This window comes from Oncorhynchus clarkii, chromosome 1 (assembly GCF_045791955.1).
Source record: "Oncorhynchus clarkii lewisi isolate Uvic-CL-2024 chromosome 1, UVic_Ocla_1.0, whole genome shotgun sequence".
NCBI classification, from domain to species: Eukaryota; Metazoa; Chordata; class Actinopteri; order Salmoniformes; family Salmonidae; genus Oncorhynchus; species Oncorhynchus clarkii.
Genome location: NC_092147.1, coordinates 50,371,179 through 50,393,956, shown reverse-complemented (window position 1 = coordinate 50,393,956; position 22,778 = coordinate 50,371,179). Strand labels below are relative to the sequence as shown.

At 41.3% G+C, this 22,778-nt stretch overlaps 2 protein-coding genes across 2 annotated transcripts in view; one reads left to right on the top strand and one right to left on the bottom strand.

Annotated features, from left to right (window-relative positions):
* On the bottom strand, positions 1-6,564 carry LOC139408473 (YY1-associated factor 2). Its single transcript, XM_071152412.1, has 4 exons — positions 6,413-6,564; positions 5,936-6,061; positions 5,107-5,259; positions 1-1,605 (listed from the first exon to the last, which is right to left on the bottom strand). Exons 1-4 carry the CDS (start codon positions 6,436-6,438, stop codon positions 1,362-1,364), a joined length of 549 nt encoding a protein of 182 aa, XP_071008513.1. The 5' UTR covers positions 6,439-6,564; the 3' UTR covers positions 1-1,361.
* Positions 6,565-9,400: 2,836 nt separating this feature from the next.
* LOC139408468 (periphilin-1-like) overlaps positions 9,401-22,778 on the top strand; it is a 33,835-nt gene continuing 20,457 nt past the window's right edge. The window contains exons 1-5 of the mRNA XM_071152398.1: positions 9,401-9,550; positions 10,052-10,100; positions 13,133-13,197; positions 13,433-13,669; positions 13,876-13,946. Of these exons, the coding sequence (XP_071008499.1) occupies position 10,100; positions 13,133-13,197; positions 13,433-13,669; positions 13,876-13,946 (374 nt within the window). The 5' untranslated portion in view covers positions 9,401-9,550; positions 10,052-10,099. The remainder of the gene's footprint in view (positions 9,551-10,051; positions 10,101-13,132; positions 13,198-13,432; positions 13,670-13,875; positions 13,947-22,778) is intronic.

The following is a 22,778-nucleotide window of genomic DNA, read 5'->3' as shown; positions in this document are numbered from 1 at the left end:
AACCTATCAGTTTAGTTTTATTTCATATTTTCAATATAAACCACTGTTGGATGACAGCATGCTTGACTCTACAAACTGTGGAAGAGAAGCATACTTCTTAACAATATTCTCAATTTTGAATCAAACATTAAATAGTAACGCAATAATTGAGATGCTCATTGATGTACATATGACAACATGGCTGGCTATAACCAGTAACATAAAGCAGTGATATGATTCAGTAACATGTGCAGTAAAATTTTGGCCAAACTGAAATGCTTTATAAAACAATGGGCCTGTTTCCCAGACACAGATTCAGCCGACTGTTGGACTAAGAAGAATGTTATATGGAGATTCTCCATTCAAAGTGATTATTCAAGGACTACTCTGTATCTGAGAAACTGGTCCAATAGCTTCTCATTAATTAATGTACACCATATGCCAGCAGGTGCAATCTGCTGCTAACAAAATTAATCTTTGTCAATCTACAATCAAGAGATGGACCACTCGCTTCACATTTATTCTCTCATAATTAGGGTTGTTGCAAATTTGGGTAACTTTGCCAGAATTCCTAGGTTTTACAGTTCTCTCAGTTGGAGGAATCCTGAATTTCCTACTTATTCTCTGAGTCGGGGAATCGTCCAGGTGATTTCTGGAAAACCTTTGGATTTTGGGTAAGTTACCAGAATTTTGCAACCCTACTCATAATGCATATTCGTATTCCTCTGTAGCTAAAGCACTCTCTTATTCTGCAATAGTCCACATTGGTAAGAGACAGAAACCAACCAACCACTAAGTGTGTGATGAGGGATGACACGATAACACTGAGGTGTTGTAAGTAAATACCATCAGATCCTGTGGCATCACTCAGCTAGCTGTGCATGCAAGGCAGGGTTCATTCAACACAGTCAAGACCCAGCTTCAGTTCAGTTCACTCAGGCCATGGTCGTTTTCATTAGGGCACACCATAACAAAATGTTTTAAAACTTTGTGCAACAGAAAACAAACATGATCGTTTCTTATTTATTGGATAAGTCCAGGTATTACCTTCCAGTTTCAGTCAATTTTCTTCTGCTTGCTGCCGACTGAACACGACCCAGATATTGGCTGAAACCAATTAGTTGATGATACACAGCGTCCTCTCAGCACCAGCCTCATAATACATACGTTTTATTTTATTATTATTTCTTTTTTTACAATGTGTGCATGTTGAAATGTTGGGTTGGAGTGTGGGGAGATGGATATGGGGGAAACCTAAGGGTGTATGTAGCGTTGGGTGTAATCTTGCATGCCAGACTTGTATGCAATATTCAGAGACACACTTGTCTGGTTCCACAAGACTATGTTAGGTGAGGAGGGAGGAAATGGGAGAGAGAGGGAGATTAGTGACTCTCGCTGTTAACTGAGGACCCCTCCCCCCGCGGCGAGGACGACCGGGACACCCCCCTTTCAGTGTTGTCAGAACTGGTGTTGCCGCTCTGGCTGTGCTGGTCTGCCGAGGCGGCACTGGAAGGAGTGGAGGCGGGCTTGGTTTTCTCCTTAAAGTCTGTGATTATGACCGTCAGGTCACCCACCGTTACCTCTAGGTGCTGGGCACTGCTCCGGTCCACGTTTTTTAACCTGGGCCTGGGATGGGGACAGAGAAGTATGGATGGATATATAGTAGGTATCGTAAATCCCCTTGGATTTAGTCACATTTTACTGTCTTACAAAGTGGGATTGGAATGTATTTAATTGTAAATTGTCAAAGAACTAGACAAAACTCTCAAAATATTAAAGACATCTTTCTAATACCGAGTTGCCCGCCCGCACCCCCTACACGTAAAATCTAGGCCCAGAATGATACTAGTATTTCAAAATAGTTTCCATGGCAAAAAACGAATACATGAAGCAGACCAATCTTGGGTGGGTCCTTAAAAACCTGCTGTAAAATAGTGTGCTATAGCTTGGAAAATAAATTAAATGCGACTCTGGATGACAACATAATGAGGTTTGTTTCCAACATTAGGGCTGTTTTCCTAAAGAAGTTTCGGCCTTAGTAAAATCGGTGCACAAATTACAAATCAGAGGTGCTAAGTATTCTAACACGGAACCCAAACTGGCTGCGCGAGTGCACCATCGTGAGCTATCGTGCATACATTTATTTTGTCCCCCTACACCAAAGGCGATGATGACACGCAGGTTAAAATATCAAAACAAACTCTGAACCAATGACATTAATTTGGGGACAGGCCGAAAAGCATTAAACATGCATGGCATTTTAGCTAGTTAGCTTGCACTTGCTAGCTAATTTGTCCTGGGATATAAACATTGAGTTGTTATTTTACCTGAAATGCACAAGGTCCTCTACTCCAACAATTAATCCACAAATAAAACGGCCAACTGAATCGTTTCTAGTCATCTCTCCTCCTTCCAGGCTTTTTCATCTTTGAACTTATATGGTGATCGGCATCTAAACTTTCATAGTATTACCACCACGACCGGCAAAACAGTTCGTCTTTCAATCACCCACATGGGTATAACCAATGAGGAGATGGCACGTGGGTACCTGCTTCTATAAACCAATGAGAGATGGGAGAGAGAGGACTTGAAGCGCAATCTGCGTCAGAAATAGGAGTTCTATTTTAGCCCTTGGCATCGTAGACGCTCGTTGGCGCAATAATTGAATAACATGGATTTCTACATTTGTGGCGCACGCGACGTGTCTGGTCTGGTCAGCATGTGAGCCCTAAATCTAAGACATTTTCACATTATTTATGCTCTGCCAAGGTGTTGGTGATCATAGCTAGACAGCAATTTTTAAGTCTTGACATTATAGCAGATTTAAGTCAAAACTAACTTAACCCTGAGTAGTCTCCTTCCTGTCCTGCAGCTCAGTTCGATTGCATCTTTGATTTGTCTGGGTGATTTAATACATCATCCACGCTTAAAGAGATATTCAGTGTCTGATTTGTTATTGTTACCCATCTACCAATCACTGCCCTTTGAGGCTTTTGAATAGCTCACTGGTATTTAGTTTAATCTTTGCTTGAAATGCAATGAGGGACTTAGATGTACACTACCGTTCAAAGGTTTAAGGTCACTTAGAAATGTCCTTGTTAAAAAAAAAACAAAGAAACTTTTTTTTGTCCATTAAAATATCCTCAAATTGACCAGAAATACAGTGTAGACATTGTTAACGTTGTAAATTACTATTGTAGCTGGAAACTGCTGATTTTTAATGGATTATCTACATACGTGTACAAAGGCCCATTATCAGCAACCATCACTCCTGTGTTCCAATGGCACGTTGTGTTAGCTAATCCAAGGTTATCATTTTAAAAAGGCTAAGTGATCATTAGAAAACCCTTTTGCAATTATGTTAGCACAGCTAAAAACTGTTGTTCTGATTAAAGAAGCAATAAAACTGACCTTCTTTAGACTAGTTGAGTATCTGGAGCATCAACATTTGTGGTTTTGATTACAGGCTCAAAATGGCAAGAAACAAGGTACTTTCTTCTGAAACTCGTCAGTCTATTCTTGTTCTGAGAAATGAAGGCTATTCCATGCGAGAAGTTGCCAAGAAACTGAGGATCTCGTACAGACGTCTCACAAGTCCTCAACTTCGAGCTTCATTAAATAGTACACGCAAAACACCAGTCTCAACGTCAACAGTGAAGAGGCGACTCCAGGATGCTGGCCTTCTAGGCTGAGTTGCAAGGCAAAAGACATATCTCAGACTGGCCAATAAAAAGAAAAGATGGGCAAAAGAACAGACACTGGACAGAGGAACTCAGCCTGGAAGGCCAGCATCCCGGAGTCACCTCTTCACTGTTGACATCGAGACTGGTGTTTTGCGTGTACTATTTAACGAAGCTGCCAGTTGAGGACTTGTGACGTATCCGTTTCTCAAACTAGACACTGAAATGTACTTGTCCTCTTGCTCAGTTGTGCACCGGGGCCTCCCACTCCTCTTTCTATTCTGGTTAGAGGCAGTTTGCGCTGTTCTGTGAAGGGTGTAGTACACAGCGTTGTACGAGATCTTCATTTTCTTGGCAATTTCTCGCATGGTATAGCCTTCATTTCTCAGAACAAGAATAGACTGACGGGTTTCAGAAGAAAGTACCTTGTTTCTGGCCATTTTGAGCCTGTAATCGAAACAACTGATCCTGCAGATACTCATCTAGTCCAAAGACGGACAGTTTTATTACTTCTTTAATCAAAACAACACTTTTCAGTTGTGCTAACATAATTGCAAAAGGGTTTTATAATGATCAATTAGCCGTTAAAAATTATAAACTTGGATTAGCTAACACAACGTGCCATTGGAACACAGAAGTGATGGTTGCTGGTAATGAGCCTCTGTAAGTCTATGTAGATATTCCATTAAAAAAAAATTCTGCCATTTCCAGCTACAATAGTTATTTACAACATGAACAATGTCTACACTGTATTTCTGATAAATTTCCTGTTATTTTAATGGACAACAAAAAAAAAGGGGATTTTCTTTCAAAAACAAGGACATTTCTAAGTGACCCCAAACTTTTGATCTGTAGTGTATGTATCGGGATGTCATTTGTTTAATCCGGATCTAATTTAGGCTTGTCTGAACAAAGAGGGTGAATACTTAAGCAAAGTCTATATAGCTGTTATAAAAATAAATAAATATTAGTACACACTTTGTGAATGTTCTTTTCACTTCAACATTATAGTGTATCTTTATTCGCTCCTTTTCTCTGGGTTTCTTTTCCGAGAACTCCTTATGGTCACTGTTGCCATATTTTGATTTATCACGCTCCCTGTACTTCTTGTGGTCCTTGTGTTTGTGTTCTTTATCCTTGTACTTATCTTTATTCTTTATCAATAAATAAATAAAAACAATCTATTTCAATCCCACTTTGTAACGCAACAAAATGTGAAAAATACACAGAGGGGGTGAATACTGATACCCACTGTAATGATACCCACTGTATATTGTCATTAATAGAACAGGCTGAGAGTCAATAGTATGGCTAGTAGGATAGTCACTTGGAACCTGTTAATTATTTTGATAGAACGTAATAATCATAATAAAATGAGATGATTAAAATATTTGCCAACCTTCATAGTATCTTTGCGAATATGTTGTTCAAACAGTTCCCTCCTTACCTCGTCTTCTTGTGGCTGTTCTTTTTCTGTGTTGGTTCCTTTTCACTCTTCTCTTTCTCCGATTTCTCCTTCTTCTCTTTTTTGGGTTGTGTGGGTGAAGCAAACTGTGCAGTGACTTGCTGGGCAACCATTTGGGAGACAGGACGAGGCTTTCTAGAAACAGATTAGTGATTATTAATATTGGTTATTAGGCAATGAGCAGCAGGTACATACATATATGCACTGCATATTTATGCACACTGTGACTCATTTTTCTAGATTTCTAGTGTATGGTGAATTGTATGTATGGGGGAAAAACTATCATAAGGAAGCACACTGCACATAGACAAATGCTGCATAGCGACAACATATTGAGGGTACAGGAATGCATACACCTGACATTTGTGCTCAGTGGGTTAAGTTCTGTGCATGGCTCCGGACATCTTGAGAAATGTTCATTGATAAAAACAACCTTTGACACAATCTGTCAGACGAACTACACCATAGCATCTGTCAAATAATGTCCCCATAATAGAAATGTCTCACTCAAAAACAACCACTTGAATTTAGGCAACAATTAGAATGATTTATGAATAATCTGCACAATAGGTTTACATCCAAAAGTCAAACTGTCTGGACATCATCTTTGATCTTCTTCCAAGTCATCACTAGTTACCACAGCCACAAAGTTATAAACCAGCATATTTCTTTAATATATGTTCTTAAAATGTGATTTTAAACCTAATCTCAACCACACTGCTAACCTCAAATAAAGACCAAAAAGCAAATGTTTCATAAATTGTTAAGATTTAGACTTGTGGCTGTGGTATCCAGTGGAAACCCTTCTTACCGTGTTGACGTTCCCTTTCTGACATCGCACATCATACACTTGAAAGCTTCGGCAGTGTTCCTGAAAGTACATACGCTACAGTCCCAGTAGGCATCGTCAGAAGAGGGCTTGGGTTGCCGCTTCGGCCTTCAAAACACACACACACACACACACACACACACACACACACACACACACACACACACACACACACGATAAGGGGAGCGACACTGTCAGCATAGCCATTTTAGGTAACATTCATTGATGTGTATTTGTACAAAAACACAACAATACAAATTACTCTCATTTGAGCCGTATGGTCAGATTTACGAGGTAAAACTCTTCTATTTGAAACACGGTGGCCCCGGCATAAAAGAGCCAGTCAGCCGCCATGAAGCTACAATGTAGCTAGCGCTACGCATCCATTGGTCGTATCCTATGTTTACAAGTGTTCATCACATTTTCTGGTCATTTTTCTAGATAAATATGTAATTTTACCTTGTGGGGCTCTTCTTGTCTCCCATCGTATAAAACCTTTATTTGTTTGAACTCAATATAGATTAATTTGACGGGGAAATTACCAACGCCGCTCTCTGCTGTCGTAGAACTCCAGTGGAAGGATGATGATCACGTGGCAACGCCTACCCAATCACTCTCTCAAGGCACTCAAAGTACCCCTCGCCGACGCACTCTAAACGTACCGGTCCCGCCCATCACACGTTTTTATTGGTTGAGATGCATTCGCATTACCCACGCTCGACACAACGTAACATGTTTGTGCAGCGTTCACAAAAACGGGGAACTCAGAAACATCTAATTTCCGACTTCAGATTGTTGAAGACATCTGGGAACTCGAAAAAAAAACAGTTCCAACTGCAAAAATTCGTTTCAAATGGTCATCCATCTCGGAATTCCAACTCCGGACCTCAGGCCTCTTTCTCGAGCTCCAACCTGAAAATCACAGAAGTCATGATTTCACCTCGTATTTTTCCGAGTCCCCGGTTATCTTGAACGCGCCATGAGTTATGTACTTTGCTAAATATGCATTTCGAACGTATAATTACAATTCCACATATTTTTAAACACTTTTAAAAGTTTCATAAAATAAGAAAAAAAGTATCAGCTTGCCAAAAAAAATAAAAAAAATGCTAGTTTGCCACACTAACTAGCTAATTAACAGTCTAACATTACATCACAGGTTTACAGAATAACGTATAACAATACACACAATTGTTTTCTAATCTATTTTTGGGTAAATCATTTTTGTTGACTGTAAAAACGTTTTATACATGCTTTTCACACGTTGAAATGTTTTGTTTACTCCGTTGCCATGGTCACGGTGATCGTCGTCCTCGGTGTTGAGTTTGCGGTTTGCCTTCAAAATAAAAGTCCCCAATTGAAAGCGTCGCAAACCGACACATAGAGCGTAATCGTGCCATATTTGGACTAGACAATGTTAAACAAGTTTGGAATGTTGTTACATAATTTGTTTATAATTACATACAGTAATTAATTAGTTTGACAATGGACAGTCATCTGTCATTGGCTGTTTGGGAACTGACGGCAACATTGTATTGACGCTTACAATGAGTCTGAACAAAATGTATGGAGTTTATTCTTTTAATTTCTTCAAAACAGCAAAACTATTTACTGGGATTGCATAGGATACTATAAATAGCAAGACTAAACAAACAAGAAATGTGTGTGTCAGTGAGTGAGTGAGAGTGAGACTGTGTGTGACATGACAGTGTTCGTGATGTGGCCTTACTTTAAAAAGCACATGCTGTCCTTTACTTGGTTTTGTGACAGCAACCCTCCAAATGACTCCTGAGTCTTGCATCTTCTGTAGCCACTCTTTAAATTGACTTACTCCTTCATTACGTACATTAAAATGATCAACAACAATATTTGTATTAACTACAACTAAAATATTGTACAACTAAAAGTATAATTAAAACATTCAGCATTCCATTAATCAGTTGGTGTGTGTGTGTGTGTGTGTGTGTGGGGGGGGGGGGGGGGGTACCCATAGGTGTGCGGATGAGGGTTTTCTTTTTGACGGTACCAAAGATGTTTATAACTAACCCAAGACAGTTAATCTGTGTCGTTTACAGTGGGAACAAATAAAGCATACTGGGCAGAACAAGCAAGGAGGTAGGTAAAGCCAAGCACAAGCTAGCGAGGTCCTATTTGGGCTTTTTAGCATGTATTTGCATATTTCCGTTAGGGAACGCCTCCTCTGTGAAGTATCTGTGTGGACAAGCTCAATTTGACCTGCTAGTCTTTCTAAACAACGCAATTTTATAAAACTGTGTAGAATGCCTCTCCAATTGGACTTCCTCTCACTACCACATAGTCCCTGTGATGTATCTGGATTAAAGCCCTTCTGTCTGTTAACCCGTTTTTGACCGCACACGCCTGGCTGAGGCTCTCTGACTCTATCCAATCACCACACTCATGCTGTTGACCAATGACGAAATGGGGTTTCGGCTAACTCGTTTCGGGGGAAAAGACAGATTCTGTAACGAAAGTTGGCGGTTTGAGTTTTGAAGTTGAGTCTTTGCCCGGCAAAGGATATATAAGTTATCATGTACGAGCTTTTGTGCCGAATACATTACAGTTGTCAAGCTTATGGGCATGTGGCAGCAGTGTGTAGGAGGCAATCTGCTAGGTGTGAGAAGTGTGCAGAAGATATTGATATGCCATGCATGAGACAAAGGAATGCGTAGCGGTATATGTTAATTGTAGGGGTGCCCATGGGGCTGGGGATCAGAAATGTTCAGTGCGAGATGCAGGTTCATGTTTCCAGGGTTAGAGTAGTGCAGAAGTTGTCAAATGCTGAGGCAATGAAGAATGTAGAGGGAGATGGGAGGGATCCTGCAAAGATTTCTACCAGTACAGAAGGATAAACCAACAAGTGATTTAAAAAAAAACTTTATTTAACTAGGCAAGTCAGTTAAGAACAAATTCTTATGTACAATGACAGCCTACCAGGGAACAGTGGGTTAACGGCCTTGTTCATGGGCAGAACGACAGATTTTTACCTTGTCAGCTGAGTGATTCGATCCAGCAACTTTTCAGTTACTGGCCCAAGGCTCTACCTGCCACCCCAATATATGTTTCAGTCAGATTGGATTTTTAGCTTTAATAGCAATGGTTAGAGTCTCTGAAAATTGAGGTTGTGGTGGCAGCTGCAGAGGTATTTGTGGTGGTATCCCGTCCTTTCAGGCTGTTGGCCCGAAGTAGGCCAAAATATTTTGAAATTGTGGAGTATGATGTTTATTTATTTATTATAAAAAATAAATAAAATTGTGAGTATAGTGTTAGATGGTAGGGTATTTGTTTATTTTATTATTATATATATTTTTATTCAAGCTAAGTATAAGAGTGTTAAACTTTGGACACCAACAGCCGCCGAAGACAAAAAGGTCGAAGAAGAAGATAGGCGGCGGTAAACCCCGCGTAACATACTGCACTCCGCCAATCAAACACCGACGAGGAAGAGGTTGAATTTTACTCGTGGTGTTTGTTGTCAAATGTTGCACATGCAGAAAGGGTTGGAACTGTATAAAAAAAATCAACCACTTTATCGCAAAAAGTGCAAAACTACCTTTTAATACACAGCACGTTCAGCTGGTAAGTTCGTTTTCCCTAGCAACAACAGCTTCAGTGTACGCTAGCTAGCATTGGACAGCATCTCTTTGCAAGCTAGCTAGGCTAACTTCAGTATCTATCCAATTGTTTGTACATTACTAGCTAGAGACACTATCATTGCAATTGACTTGGGATGTTCATATAGAAACATTATTATTCGTCAGGGTCGTATTCATTACACAGACTCTGTTGCGAAACGTTTCTTAAACTGAAGCAAACGTAATTAAACGGAGGGCCCTAGCTGCCTGAATTCTGTCGTTAGAAATTGTGTGCCGTAATTATTAACGTTACACCCCAGCGGTAATTCAGGTAGGTCCTTCTGTTTAAGAGACGTCGTAATGAATATGCCCCAGTTGATTTTGTTTTACATGTGCAATTTTTCGTACTGTGTCTTGTATCCTAGTTTTTGAATATCAACCACATTTGTGTCAATACACTCCATAGACAACTCAATAATTCCTAAATATTCATCAATATTTGCAGGTTTTACATTCTCCAAGTCCCACATCGAGGAGCCCTTCAGCAACTTGGAGTAAGTTAGCTACAGCTCTCCCACACTCCACTACAGTAACTGAAAAATCAGTGTGCACAATATGAAGGGACAGTCATACTGTAACCCTGATGCCTAGCTCAGATACTTTCATAGTTTGATTTGCGATCTGTTTGTCAGAGTATAAACGTTACTTAAGTCTCCTTAGTGCACACACTACACTGCCTGTACACACTGCACAAAGTTACTATCTAATGAGGCATTCATGTGCTTGTGGGAAACTGGGTATTCCGACATGATTGTGTTTAGTTGCTTTTGAAGTCGGACCAATTCTTCAACCAATAGGATTTTAGCTAGCTTGATCTCAGTGCAAACTCTGTCTCCTACTTAACAGTTCACAGGCGAAACGTCAAGGATTTAGTTGCCGACTTTAGGATTACAGCTTCTTGTCACGCAAGTAGGGCTGTCGTGGTGACCGTATTGCCGTATTCATGATCAAACATTGAATAAGTGAATCTTTGAAAGTTTTTTTAATGAGAGAGATACACATCTAATGAGAAATTTGAACAAACTTTACAGTTGAGCAAAGTATTTAAACAAATGATGCATGCATTCAAGTCTGGAAAAAAAAATCCCTCCTTGCCATTACGAACCAAACGACTAAAAGCCTAATCCTACTCACTGATATATCTTGAAAGCATTAAGACAAATTAAAGTTATGAAGAGTAATTTCCAAATTATTCCTATAAAGTGTTTATTGTCCTGAAGTTGCAGCTTTCTATGGGAATAATTATGAAAGTTGGATTCTATGCTATACTCATTCACAGATTTATTTTGAGTGACAAATACAGTTGAAGTCGGAAGTTTACATACACTTAGGTTGGAGATATTTCACTTATAATTCACTGTATCACAATTCCAGTGGGTCAGAAGTTAACATACACTAAGTTGACTGTGCCTTTAAACAGCTTGGAAAATTCCAGAAAATGATGTCATGACTTTAGAAGCTTCTGATAGGCTAATTGACATCATTTGAGTCAATTGGAGGTGTACCTGTGGATGTATTTCAAGGCCTACCTTCAAACTCAGTTCCTCTTTGCTTGACATCATGGGAAAATCAAAAGAAATCAGCCAAGACCTCAGAAAAAAATTGTAGACCTCCACAAGTCTAGTTTATCCTTGGGAGCCATTTCCAAATGCCTGAAGGTACCACGTTCATCTGTACAAACAATAGTACGCAAGTATAAACACCAGGGGACCACTCAGCTGTGATACCGCTCAGGAAGGAGACGTGTTATGTCTCCTAGAGATGACTGTACTTTGGTGCAAAAAGTGCAAGTCAATCTCAGAACAACAGAAAAGGACCGTGTGAAGATGCTGGAGGAAACGGGTACAAAAGTATCTATTTCCACTGTAAAACGAGTTCTATATCGACATAACTTGAAATGCCGCTCAGCAAGGAAGAAACCGCTGCTCCAAAACCGCCATTAAAAAAAGCCAGACTGCGGTTTTCAACTGCACATGGGGACAAAGGTCATACTTTTTGGAGAAATGTCGCCTGGTCTGATGAAACAAAAATAGAACTGTTTGGCCATAATGACCATCGTTATGTTTGGAGGATAAAGGGGGAGGCTTGAAGCACGGCGGTGGCAGCATCCTGTTGTGTGGGTGCCTTGCTGCAGGAGGGGGGACTGGTGCACTTCACAAAATAGATAGCATCATGAGGAAGGACATTTATGTGGATATATTGAAACAATATCTCAAGACATCAGTTAGGAATTTAAAGCTTGGTCGCAAATGGGTCTTCCAAATGGACAAGACCCCAAGCATACTTCTAATATTGTGGCAAAATGGCTTAAGGACAACAAAGTTGAGGTATTGGAGTGGCCATCACAAAGCCCTGACCTCAATTCTATAGAAAATTTGTGGGCAGAACTGAAAAGGCGTGTGAGAGCAAGGAGGCCTTCAAACCTGACTCAGTTACACCAGCTCTGTCAGGTGGAATGGGCCAAAATTCACCCAACTTATTGTGGGAAGCTTGTGGAAGGCTACCTGAAATGTTTGACCCAAGTTAAACAATTTATAGGCAATGCTACCGAATACTAATTGAGTGTATGAACACTTCTGACCCACTGGGAATGTGATGAAATAAATAAAAGCTGAAATAAATCACTCTCTACTATTATTCTGACATTTCACATTCTTAAAATAAAGTGGTGATCCTAACTGACCTAAGACAGGGAGTTTTTACTTGGATTGAATGTCAGGAATTGTGAAAAACTGAGTTGAAATGTATTTGTCTAAGGTAAATTTCAACTGTATGTTCTGCCACAAGAAGTGAAATTGAGCAAACAATGCCAAGATGGAAAAATCTAATGAGGAGAAGAAAATAAAAAAAACTTTGGCTACAGCTGAGTAAAGCTTGTGAAAAAGATTATGCGTTGTTGGCTTAGGCCTATATCCATATTATTCTAGCAACATGCAACCTACCTACAACACCTATAGTAGCCTAAGCCTAATAAGGGAGGAGGCGAAAATGTGAATCTGTTTATAATGATCCAGTTCTGAGGACAGCCGAGTTGCTCTGCAGCCAATGATTTTTACAACCCATCGCAAGAGCACAGTCAGTGAGGTTCGTTGACTGCGTTACTCGTTCCAGACTTCCTGGATGCTCCTGTGGAGCCCAAATAACTGTTTTGACTAGCAGTCGCTGCCATATGAAGGAGGAATGAGAAGTTTTTTACTTTTACCTGCTCCTCAAACCCGTTTTGTCTTCTTTTGGTCAAAAAAGTTGAAAGGTCAGCGGCGAAACGTCACAACTTGACAACACTTGTAACAACATTTTCTTTGAGTTTCCCCACTTGTAATTATGACTTGGAGGGTCGTTCAAGTGAAACTTCCCAGTCGGAACTCCGAACTTCTGATTACTCCGACATTATGTGAACGCCGCATTAGTTTACATACTTGTTTGAAATGACAGCTACTTGTGGACAATTAACACATTTTAGTTTGCGTCCCCTTGTGTTAATTATTGTCATGGCTGTGATTGTATGCTTGTTGTCCCTTACTTGCAGTGGCGTACAGGCGAGACCGAAGCCGAATCAGAGAGGCCACCGATGAGCATATTTCAGAGAGAGCGGTAAGTGATTGGTCATTCTAGCACTTTGTACAATGCACTCTTTGGGCAGACGGTGACGATTATTTTCACGTATGTATTGTCATCACTTGAGTGTTTATTAGGCCATCGACCATCCTTCATGGAGTTGTCAATGTAAATAGATGTACAACTTATTCGTTCATGCATAGAGTAGATTGTCTCTCTGCACTTGTGTTTTTGAAATAAACTAATCCATGTTGTAATGCTTCTTGTTTAGGGAACGTACCAGAGAGTTGTGAATGTTGTTGAGAGGAGGACTGCTGTGACAAGACCGGAGCAAGAATATGACAGAGAATTTGAATATGAAACCAAGCGGTATGGTGGCGTTCAAAGTTACCATGACGATGACCAGATAGGATACCCTAGCGACAACATTCACACAGGATGTGATCGTGGATACCATGGTGACGTGGTAGGGAGCATCCGAGGGAGGAACTCCCCATCTCTCCGACAGGTCGGTAAAGCTTTATCATGACCATTGTCATATTGATCTCAGAAAAGTACGATTTAGTTTACTTTCTTTGCAGTTGGACTAATATAAAACGGACCATTTTAGGTGGTAGCCTAGCTGTTGAATGTATGTTGATTATCAGGAGATTGTCTTTTTCAGCAGTCTGTATTATTCACACTTTTCAACACATGCTCTATCTTTGTATGCAGGAGGACTACAGGGATCCATACTACAGGGGATCCAGAGTTGATTCTCAGATGGGCCGTCAAGGAGGGATGAGGTAAGTCAGGCTTGACCACATCTATAAGATTGAGAGACGTTGAGTAATACTTTGTTATTGACCTGTTTTAAAATACTGTGGTGGTTCTATTCTATGAACCACCAGATGGCAGCAGAGTTCTACATTTCTGAAGCCACCATAATGATTAAGATTAGGATCACTTTATTGGTCAATTGCACACGAGGTACCCCTCCGAAAGACACAAGTATATACAGGTTTTGGAGTGGTGTGGGGGGCTGCCACACTAGGCAGCATTTTGAGCAGCATTTTTCAGACCATGTATGTGTCTTTGTTTAAAGCACAACTTCTAGCATTGATTAAACTCAAATTGTTTTGCTTTTTAATTACTGCAGCTCGTTAGGCAGTGAAAACGTTCCACAGGGTTGCTGGCCCATGTTGACTCTAATACTTCCCACGGTTGTGTCAAGTTGGCTGGATGTCCTTTGGGTGGTGGACCGTTCTTGATACACACGGGAAACTGTTGAGCGTGAAAAACCCAGCAGCGTTGCAGTTCTTGACACAAACCGGTGCGCCTGGCACCTTATACCATACCCTGGTCAAAACCACTTACATTTTTTGTCTTGCCCATTCACCCTCTGAATAGCACACATACGTCTCAAGAGTTAAAAATCCTTCTTTAACTTGTCTCCTCCCCTTCATCTTCACTGGTTTGAAGTGGATTTAACAAGTGACACCAATAAGGGATCATAGCTTTCACCTGGTCAATCTGTCATGGAAAGAGCTAGTATTATTAAGGTTTTGTATACTCAGTGTAAATCCCCACTCAAAATATTACATTTGACATATATCGCACAGTCACTGATTTTGAAGAGGGATTGAAAACACACTGAAGCTAATTTGCCAACCTGTCTCTGAGGTATTGGGCGGGAAAGACTGAGAGGAGGTTCTTGGCTCTCGTTTCATACCATATTCCACTTATCAACCACCAGATTCCTTGCCTTGGGGCGCTTGTCAGCCTGACCCCACACAGAGCACAGCTAAAGCCCGTGGATCTCCTCTGCCCCTGTGCTGCCGAGACAGCCGTCTAGCAGTGACCCAATACAGAGTGCCAACAGTTCACAGGCCAAGACCCACCCCTCCCCATTCACTCCTACCCAAGTGTCATACCAGACTCCAGACAGGGACAAAGGGCACCAGTGTCAACTCATTGAGCCAACAAGGCTAAACCCCCACAGGAAAACCATCTGGGCCGCCAGCCACTCCCTCTCCAGCCAGACAACCTCCACCACACACTCGGCTCTCCTCAGACTCTCTGTACAGCGTACACGCTCTCTATGCTGTCTTCTGTGGAAGAGCAAGCTAACTATGGTCTAGTTTCTCACCTCTTCCTTCATTACTGCCACCAGTCCAGTTATTTTCACGATCCATAGTATGACACCTCACACATTTATCACTGACATTTGCAATTCTGTCTCCCACGTTGGTTCTAGTTGGTTCACCATTGTCATTCAGCTCCCTTGACTTGTTGGCAATGGAGCCTAAAAGAGAGACTCGTGGTGTGGTTTTGACAGGGCAGCAGGCGGGCATCTGGGTCCGTTTTTTTGCCATTAGTGTGGTAAGGAGGTTGACTGGAGGCCTCACCCTCTTGCAGTGTAGTCCACAAGAAGCAGCGGTCAGGAACTCTTTGTTGTGTCTCTCTCACCTGGCCGGAGGTGTTGAAGACTGAGGTGGCCAGACACCAGACAAACAGCAAGGCCTCTCCAGCACCACACCCTTATCCCTTTCCCCTCAACACAAGAGTCCCGGGCCTGGGGGCTGCTGTTCATGGGCTTTCACTTGACTCCGACACATACATTTTGAGGGGGGGGGGTGCACACTGCAGGTATGCCTTTGCAATAGAGGCAGGTGGGCGGCGGCGGGTGGATTGCTCAATCTGCTCCGTTGTGGAGCTCTTGACCTCATGCGATGATAGCAGATGAGTGAAATGGGAAGCCCATTAAGTGCACTCATATTATATTTGTGCACAGGGCTGATTGGAATGATATATTATTGATTTCACTATTCAGGAAGATGAGAGGGAGGCATTGGCTGTAATAACCTTATGACTAAAACCAATTACCTAGATTGATATTGGGGTTTATGTTATTTGTTTTCAAAATGAGTTAATTTCATGTTTAATTTGTTTGTGTAACACTTTCAATGTAATGGATTGGCTTTAATGGCATGACCTTGTAGAGGGAGGCTACGTATTCCCTGTGTAGAGGCTTTGGTCAAAGGTAGTGCACTATAGGGAATAGGGTGTCATTTAGGATGCTGACCTTGTAGAGAGACACTCTCTCAGAACCTCTTGAATACTTTCTAGCTTAGTCAGGCCAGGGTCTCCTTTTCCCCCTCTGGTATTCTGCAGTTGTCTTTCTTCCTGGACCTGAAAGAGCTTGTGTTTAGTTTTCCTGTTATTGCAGGTGGGACTATGACACCCAGTTGCTTCGACTCTTGTTTTTTTTGGTTACTCTTGCTCTCAGATCAGCGTTTTCTTCTCTTTGGTTTGTAAGGATATAACCTGCGTTTAGAGAACCTGCTCCTATGCTTGGAAGAACGGCTTTGAAGATGCAGCTATAGACATACTTAACAATTACAACTAGGACTTTTCTTTAAGATGACATTTTATGTATAGCGACCACAGAATTCCTTTTTCATGGCTTTCTTATGGAAAGACGCGAGGTGAGTTTTTAAGGTGGAATCAATCCCATTTATTTATTAAGCCCTTTTTACATCGGCAGAAGTCACGAAGTGCTATACAGAGACCCAGCCTAAAACCCCAAACAGCAAGCAATGCAGATGTAGAAGCACTGCAGATGTAGGATCACTCACTGCAACGGTGGTAATAAACTTTATTTGGCAGGCTGAACCTTGGCTACTTCAAACGGGCTTGGGGGCGTAAATGCTGGAGGCCTTGTTAGGCCTGATCTTTGTTTGGGACATGGCCCTCGAAGTTCAAGCAGGGGTCATGAAAACCAGGTGTCGCTGGTTGGTTAATTTATACAGTTGCGGCCAAATATATTAGCGTCTTTGCACTTTTCTTAAAGGCAGTGTATTAGCTATTTCTTAATTCCAGAAACGCATATAATAGTAACTTCGTGCACCCCAAGAAAACATTCCTAAATTACTTACTCTTAAATCAACAAAACGTATGAAGTCCTAAACCTGTGTTTACCACAGACCTTATTTTCGCCGTTCATCCTAAACCCCTACAAAGCCTCCCTTCTCTCATAGGCTTTGTCCAACGAACCATGGCAGAGTTACAAAAAGACACCATTTACTATTGCTCTCTGTGTCTATGTTGTGAATATTGTAGAAAAATCCTCACAGCTGTTTCCCATACTAAAAAGTGAAGTGCCTCCTTGGTGTGCACCTGCTTACCATGTACAGTAGGCTACAGGCAATCATAGAAATTACTATCTTGCATTCAAGGCTTTCTTTGTGTTTTTTATATGTGGGGAGCATAAATTGTACAATTGTAAATTAAGACTTTTTCAAGTTAGAACCAAGTAAGGTCCATTATCTGCTACCTGGACATGAAATAATTCCCCATTTCTTGAAAAATAAGTTGAAATTGAGAAGTTTTGGTCTCCACACCTTTTTAGATTTTCAACATTGCAGAACCAAATGTATTTTAGTACATTTTGAAGTTTGCAATTTATTATTTAGAAAATAAAGACAAACGTCATGGGCAGAATTATTGGTGCCCCCGAGCTAGTATTTGGTTGCACAGGCTTTGGCAAAGAACTACAGACAAACGGTTCTTGTACCCATCAATGTGCTTACTGCACCTTTTTATTGCCAATTTGGCCTAGTTTTCAGCAGCAAACTGCTCTAATTCTTCAACGTTTGAGGAGTGCCCTCTGCCAACTTCTGTTTTCAGCTCTTGCCATAGTGTTTGTATGTGATTCAGATTTGGACTCTTCGCTGGCCACTGGTTACGAAAGTTATTTTATGCTCCGGGCATTTTTTCCCAATCCCACAAAAATCACAATAACGAGCCTTTGCAAAGCTTTCACTCTGTCACTCAAACTTATTCCAGCGTCTGCCTGCCAGCTGGAAATCTTTGCCAGTGTGTGTGTGTGTGTGTGTGTGTGTGTGTGTGTGTGTGTGTGTGTAGTCAACCTATGCTTCAGAGGGGAGGAGTAGGTCAACTGTAGCCCACTGACAACGTTACAAGTGTTAATTCAGAAATTAGGGAGAGATGTTTTAATTAGAGAAGAATGAATTATACTTTTTCAATGCTAGGTAGGGATACTATAGTTATCATGTTTTCACATTGGATTTATTAACTACAAAAAGGTAAGATGTGTTTTTAATTATAGTGCTGCTCTGCACACACAAGCTTGTTAGCTTTTTCTGGTCTAATGTTAAAACCAACTCGGAAGTTCGAAAGACATAAAAAAATTCCTCCATAGAAGCCGTTCCTCCGTAGGTGTGATTCTGTGGCCTAATTCAGATAATGCATGTCATACAGTGCCTTCAGAAAGTATTCACTCCTTTTTTTTCTCCACATTTTAGTTGTTACAGCCTGAATTTAAAATTGATTGTATATTGAGATGTTTTGGTCAGTGGCCTACATACGATACCCCATATTATCAAAGTGGAATTATGTTTTTTGTAATTTCCAAATGAATTAAAAGTGAAAAGCTGAAATCTCTTGGGTGAATAAGTATTCAAACCCTTTGTTAAGTCTAGCCTAAATAAGGAGTAAACATCTGTGTGCAATAGTAGTGTTTAACATGATTTGAATGACTACCTCATCTCTAACCCAAACATACAATTATTTGTAAGGTTGAGCACTGAGTTCAGATTCAACCACAAAGACCAGGGAGGTTTTCCAATGCCTCACAAAGAAGAGCACCTATTGGGTAAAAAAAAAAAAAAGACATACAGTACAAATCAAAAGTTTGGACACGCCTACTTATTCAACGGGTTTTCTTTATTTGTACTATTTTCTACATTGTAGAATAATAGTGAAGACATTAACTCTGAAAAAACACACATGGAATAATGTAGTAACCAAAGAACTGTTAAACAAATCAAAATATATTTTAGATTCTTCAAAGTAGCCACCCTTTGCCTGGATGACAGTTTTGCAACGCTCTTGACATTCTCTCAACCAGCGTCATGAAGAATGCTTTTCCAACCGTCTTGAAGGATTTCCGACATATGCTGAGCACTTGTTGGCTGCCTTTTCTTCACTTTGCGGTCCAACTCATCCCAAACCATCTCAATTGGGTAGAGGTCGGGTGATTGTGGAGGCCTGGTCATCTGATGCAGCACTCAACACTCTCCTTGGTCAAATAGCCATTAGCTGACAAGGTAGAAATCTGTTGTTCTGCCCCTGAGCAAGGCAGTTAACCCTATGTTCCCCAGACGCCGAAGACGTGGATGTCGATTTATGGCAGCCCCCTCGCACCTCTCTGATTGAGGGGTTAGGTTAAATGCCAAAGACACATTTCAGTTGAATTGGAGGTGTGTTGGGTCATTCTCCTGTTGAAAAACATGATAGTTCCACTAAGCGCAAACCAGATGGGATGGCGTATCGCTGAAGAATGCTGTGGTAGCCATGCAGTTAAGTGTGCCTTGAATTCTAAATAAATCACAGACAGTGTCAACAGCAAAGCACCCCCACACATCACACCACCTCCATGTTTCACGGTGGGAACCATACATGCAGAGATCATCCGTTTACCTACTCTTTGTCTCACAAAGACACAGTGGTTGGAACCGAAACGCCTGATTCATGCAGTCTCCTCTGAACAGTTGTTGAGATGAACCTTCAGGGTGCCATAAATACGGGAAGTGTATACCACAAAGAGAAAGAAGAGGCACTCTTGCACCGCAAACGGTTAACCATGACATCTGTAGTTGGTCCCTGTATGGTGACAAAGTGTCTGCTGAACCAAGTGTGTACACGGGGAAAGAAGAAACACCCTTGCGCTGCAAACGGTCTGCCCCCATCTGGTCCCTGTACTGTCACCAAAGAGTGTCTGTAGCAGATCCCAGTCTGACCTTTGATGTGCCTGTACTGCACTCCAGCGCACCGGGACACTATGGAGAAGAAGCACCGCAGATACTGCCTAAGAAGTTCTAGCTAGCTGTAAAAGAGGATCAGTTCTCCACTGTAATGTCCATGGAGAGGGAGAAAAGTGAGACATCACACCAGCCAAAGCAACGTTTCAAGTGATCAGAAATCAATTGTGAGCGCAAGAGGTGGTTGGCTGTGGCTAAATTTGACTTGCCTGGAGAAGGCCTATCTGGCTTGTGGCCAGGCTAGCTGCGCGCTCAACATGGCGACCTTGCTGCAAGCATACAACGCAAAGATCTTGGCCGAGCATGCTACCAAACCTATTGACTAGGATAAAGAAATTCAAATCATCAAAGCTACAGAGCTAGCAATGAGACTCCCAGGTGATAGCAATGTAGCTAAGTACCTCATTAACAAAGACGACAATCACTTATTCTTTTTGTCCATGGACCAAAAGGCAAATTGGCCTTCCAAATGGCCAGGAGAAATTTACCGTGACCTGCTATAGATGGTTGGAAGGGCTCTGGTCAGGTTAAACTCACCCTCGCCAGATCTTCCTCCCGCTGTCCTAACCAGAAATGACAGTGTTGACCTCGAACCCCCATTGCAAAGGCAATCCCTGGTCCCTTAGCCCTCCCTCCCTGACCTCCATGTGGTAACCAGAAGCTCCTGGGATCGTCCATAGTGCCTGTATGGTCATGGACAAAAAGACAGAGGAAGGATACATAGCCAGAGGAAAGTGAACACCCTCCAAAACCTAATGACAAGGACACTGGTATTAAGATCGTCAAACCTATCGACCAGGACATGATCATTGAGTTCACCAAGGCCACAGAGAAAGCGATGATAGGCTCCCAGTTGATAGCTGAGGACCTGGGATGTGCCATGGGAGCAGCAGAGCGCCACCTTTGGCTCGCTGACTGAGCTGCCAAACTAGGAGAGGTTGGGCCTTCTGGATGCCCTGGTCAGCCTTAAGGGACTGTTTGGAGAATATCCACCCAGATCCTGATCAACAAGTTCTAGCCTGCAGAGGAAGAGGTCGAGGAGCTAGAGAAAGAGGTCGTGGAGGAGCCCATATCCTGGACGACCATGGTTCCCCGCAGGCATAGACGTTGTAGGCAGAAGAATACTACAGACCGCTTACTTACACACGCACACACAAGTGCCTGGTTTGGAATACGTTTTTGAAGTTGTTTGTCCCTGCAATTGAGTGTGGATGTTATTAGTTTTATCTAGTCCTAACAGTTTATAGGATGCACTCGCCCTCAAGTTATCATTCAATCTTTGCAAAGGGTTTTACAACTGCATAAGTCCTTTGTGGGGTATTAGGGATGGTTGAGTCTGACTCATTAGAGGGGAAATAAATCATCTAGACTAATCTTTGGATTAGAACTATTTGGTTATAAAGGTTGGATAGTATTTTATTCAGATATACGGTTTAGAGGTTGACCAATTAATCGGCATGGCAGATTAATTAGGGCCAACAAGTTTTCATAACAATCGGTATTCGGCCTTTTTGGACACCGATTACATTGCAATACACGAGGAGGCTGTGTGGCAGGCTTGACCACCTGTTACACGAGTGCAGCATCAAAAGGACCTTGTGGCTGCAAGGAGCCACTGTAAGTTGCTAGCTAGCATTAAACTTACCTTATAAAAAAACATCCATCTTAATCACTAGTTAACCTAATAATTTCATCAACCGTGTGTAGTTAAATATCTTGTTCTGCGTTGCATGTAATCAATGCGGTGTCTGTTAATTTATCATCGAATCACAGCCTACTTCAACTTTGCAAAACAAGTGATTTAACAAAAGCTCATTTGCGAAAAAAGCACAATCGTTGCACAAATGTACCTAACCATGAACATCAATGCCTTTCTTAAAATCAATACACAAGTATATTTTAAACCTGCATATGTAGTTAAAATAAATTAATGTTAGCAGGCAATAATAACTAAGGAAATTGTGTCACTTCTCTTGCGTTGAGTGCAAGCAGAGTCAGGGTATATGCAGCAGTTTGGGCCGCCTGGCTCGTTGCGAACTGTGTGAAGCCCATTTTTTCCTAACAAAGACCGCAATTACCAGATTTTTACATAATTATGACGGTTGTGCAATGTAACAGCAATATTTAGACTTAGGGTTGCCACCCGTTCGATAAAACACTGAACGTATTTCACTGAAAATAAACGTTTTGTTTTCGAAATGATAGTTTCCGGATTTTACCATATTAATGACCAAGGGCTCGTATTTCTGTGCGTTCCAAATACTAATTGAGTGTATGTAAACTTTTGACCCACTGGGAATGTGTGATGAAAGAAATAACAGCTGAATTTTTACTTCGATTAAATGTCAGAAATTGTGAAACTGAGTTTAAATGTATTTGGCTAAGGTGTATGTAAACTCCCGATTTCAACTGTGTGTGTGTATATTTAAAATCGGCCGATTTAATCATTATCGGCGTTTTTTGGTCCTCCAATTATCTGTATCGTGTTGAAAAATCATAATTGGTCCACCTCTAATACAGTGCATTTGGAAAGTATTCAGACCCCCTGGCCTTTTCAAATTTTGTTACGTTACAGCCTAATATAATTTTTTGCAAATGTATTAAACTACATTTTTACTTTAGTACTTTGTTGAAGCACCTTCGGCAGCAATTACAGCCTTGAGTCTTCTTGGGTATGACGATACAAGCTTGGCACACCTGTATTTGTTCTTTAATGGAGGCCTCTCCAACATAATCCAGGTAGAATCAGGAATTCCCCAGGGCAGCTGTCTAGGCCCCTTGAAAAAAGTAAAT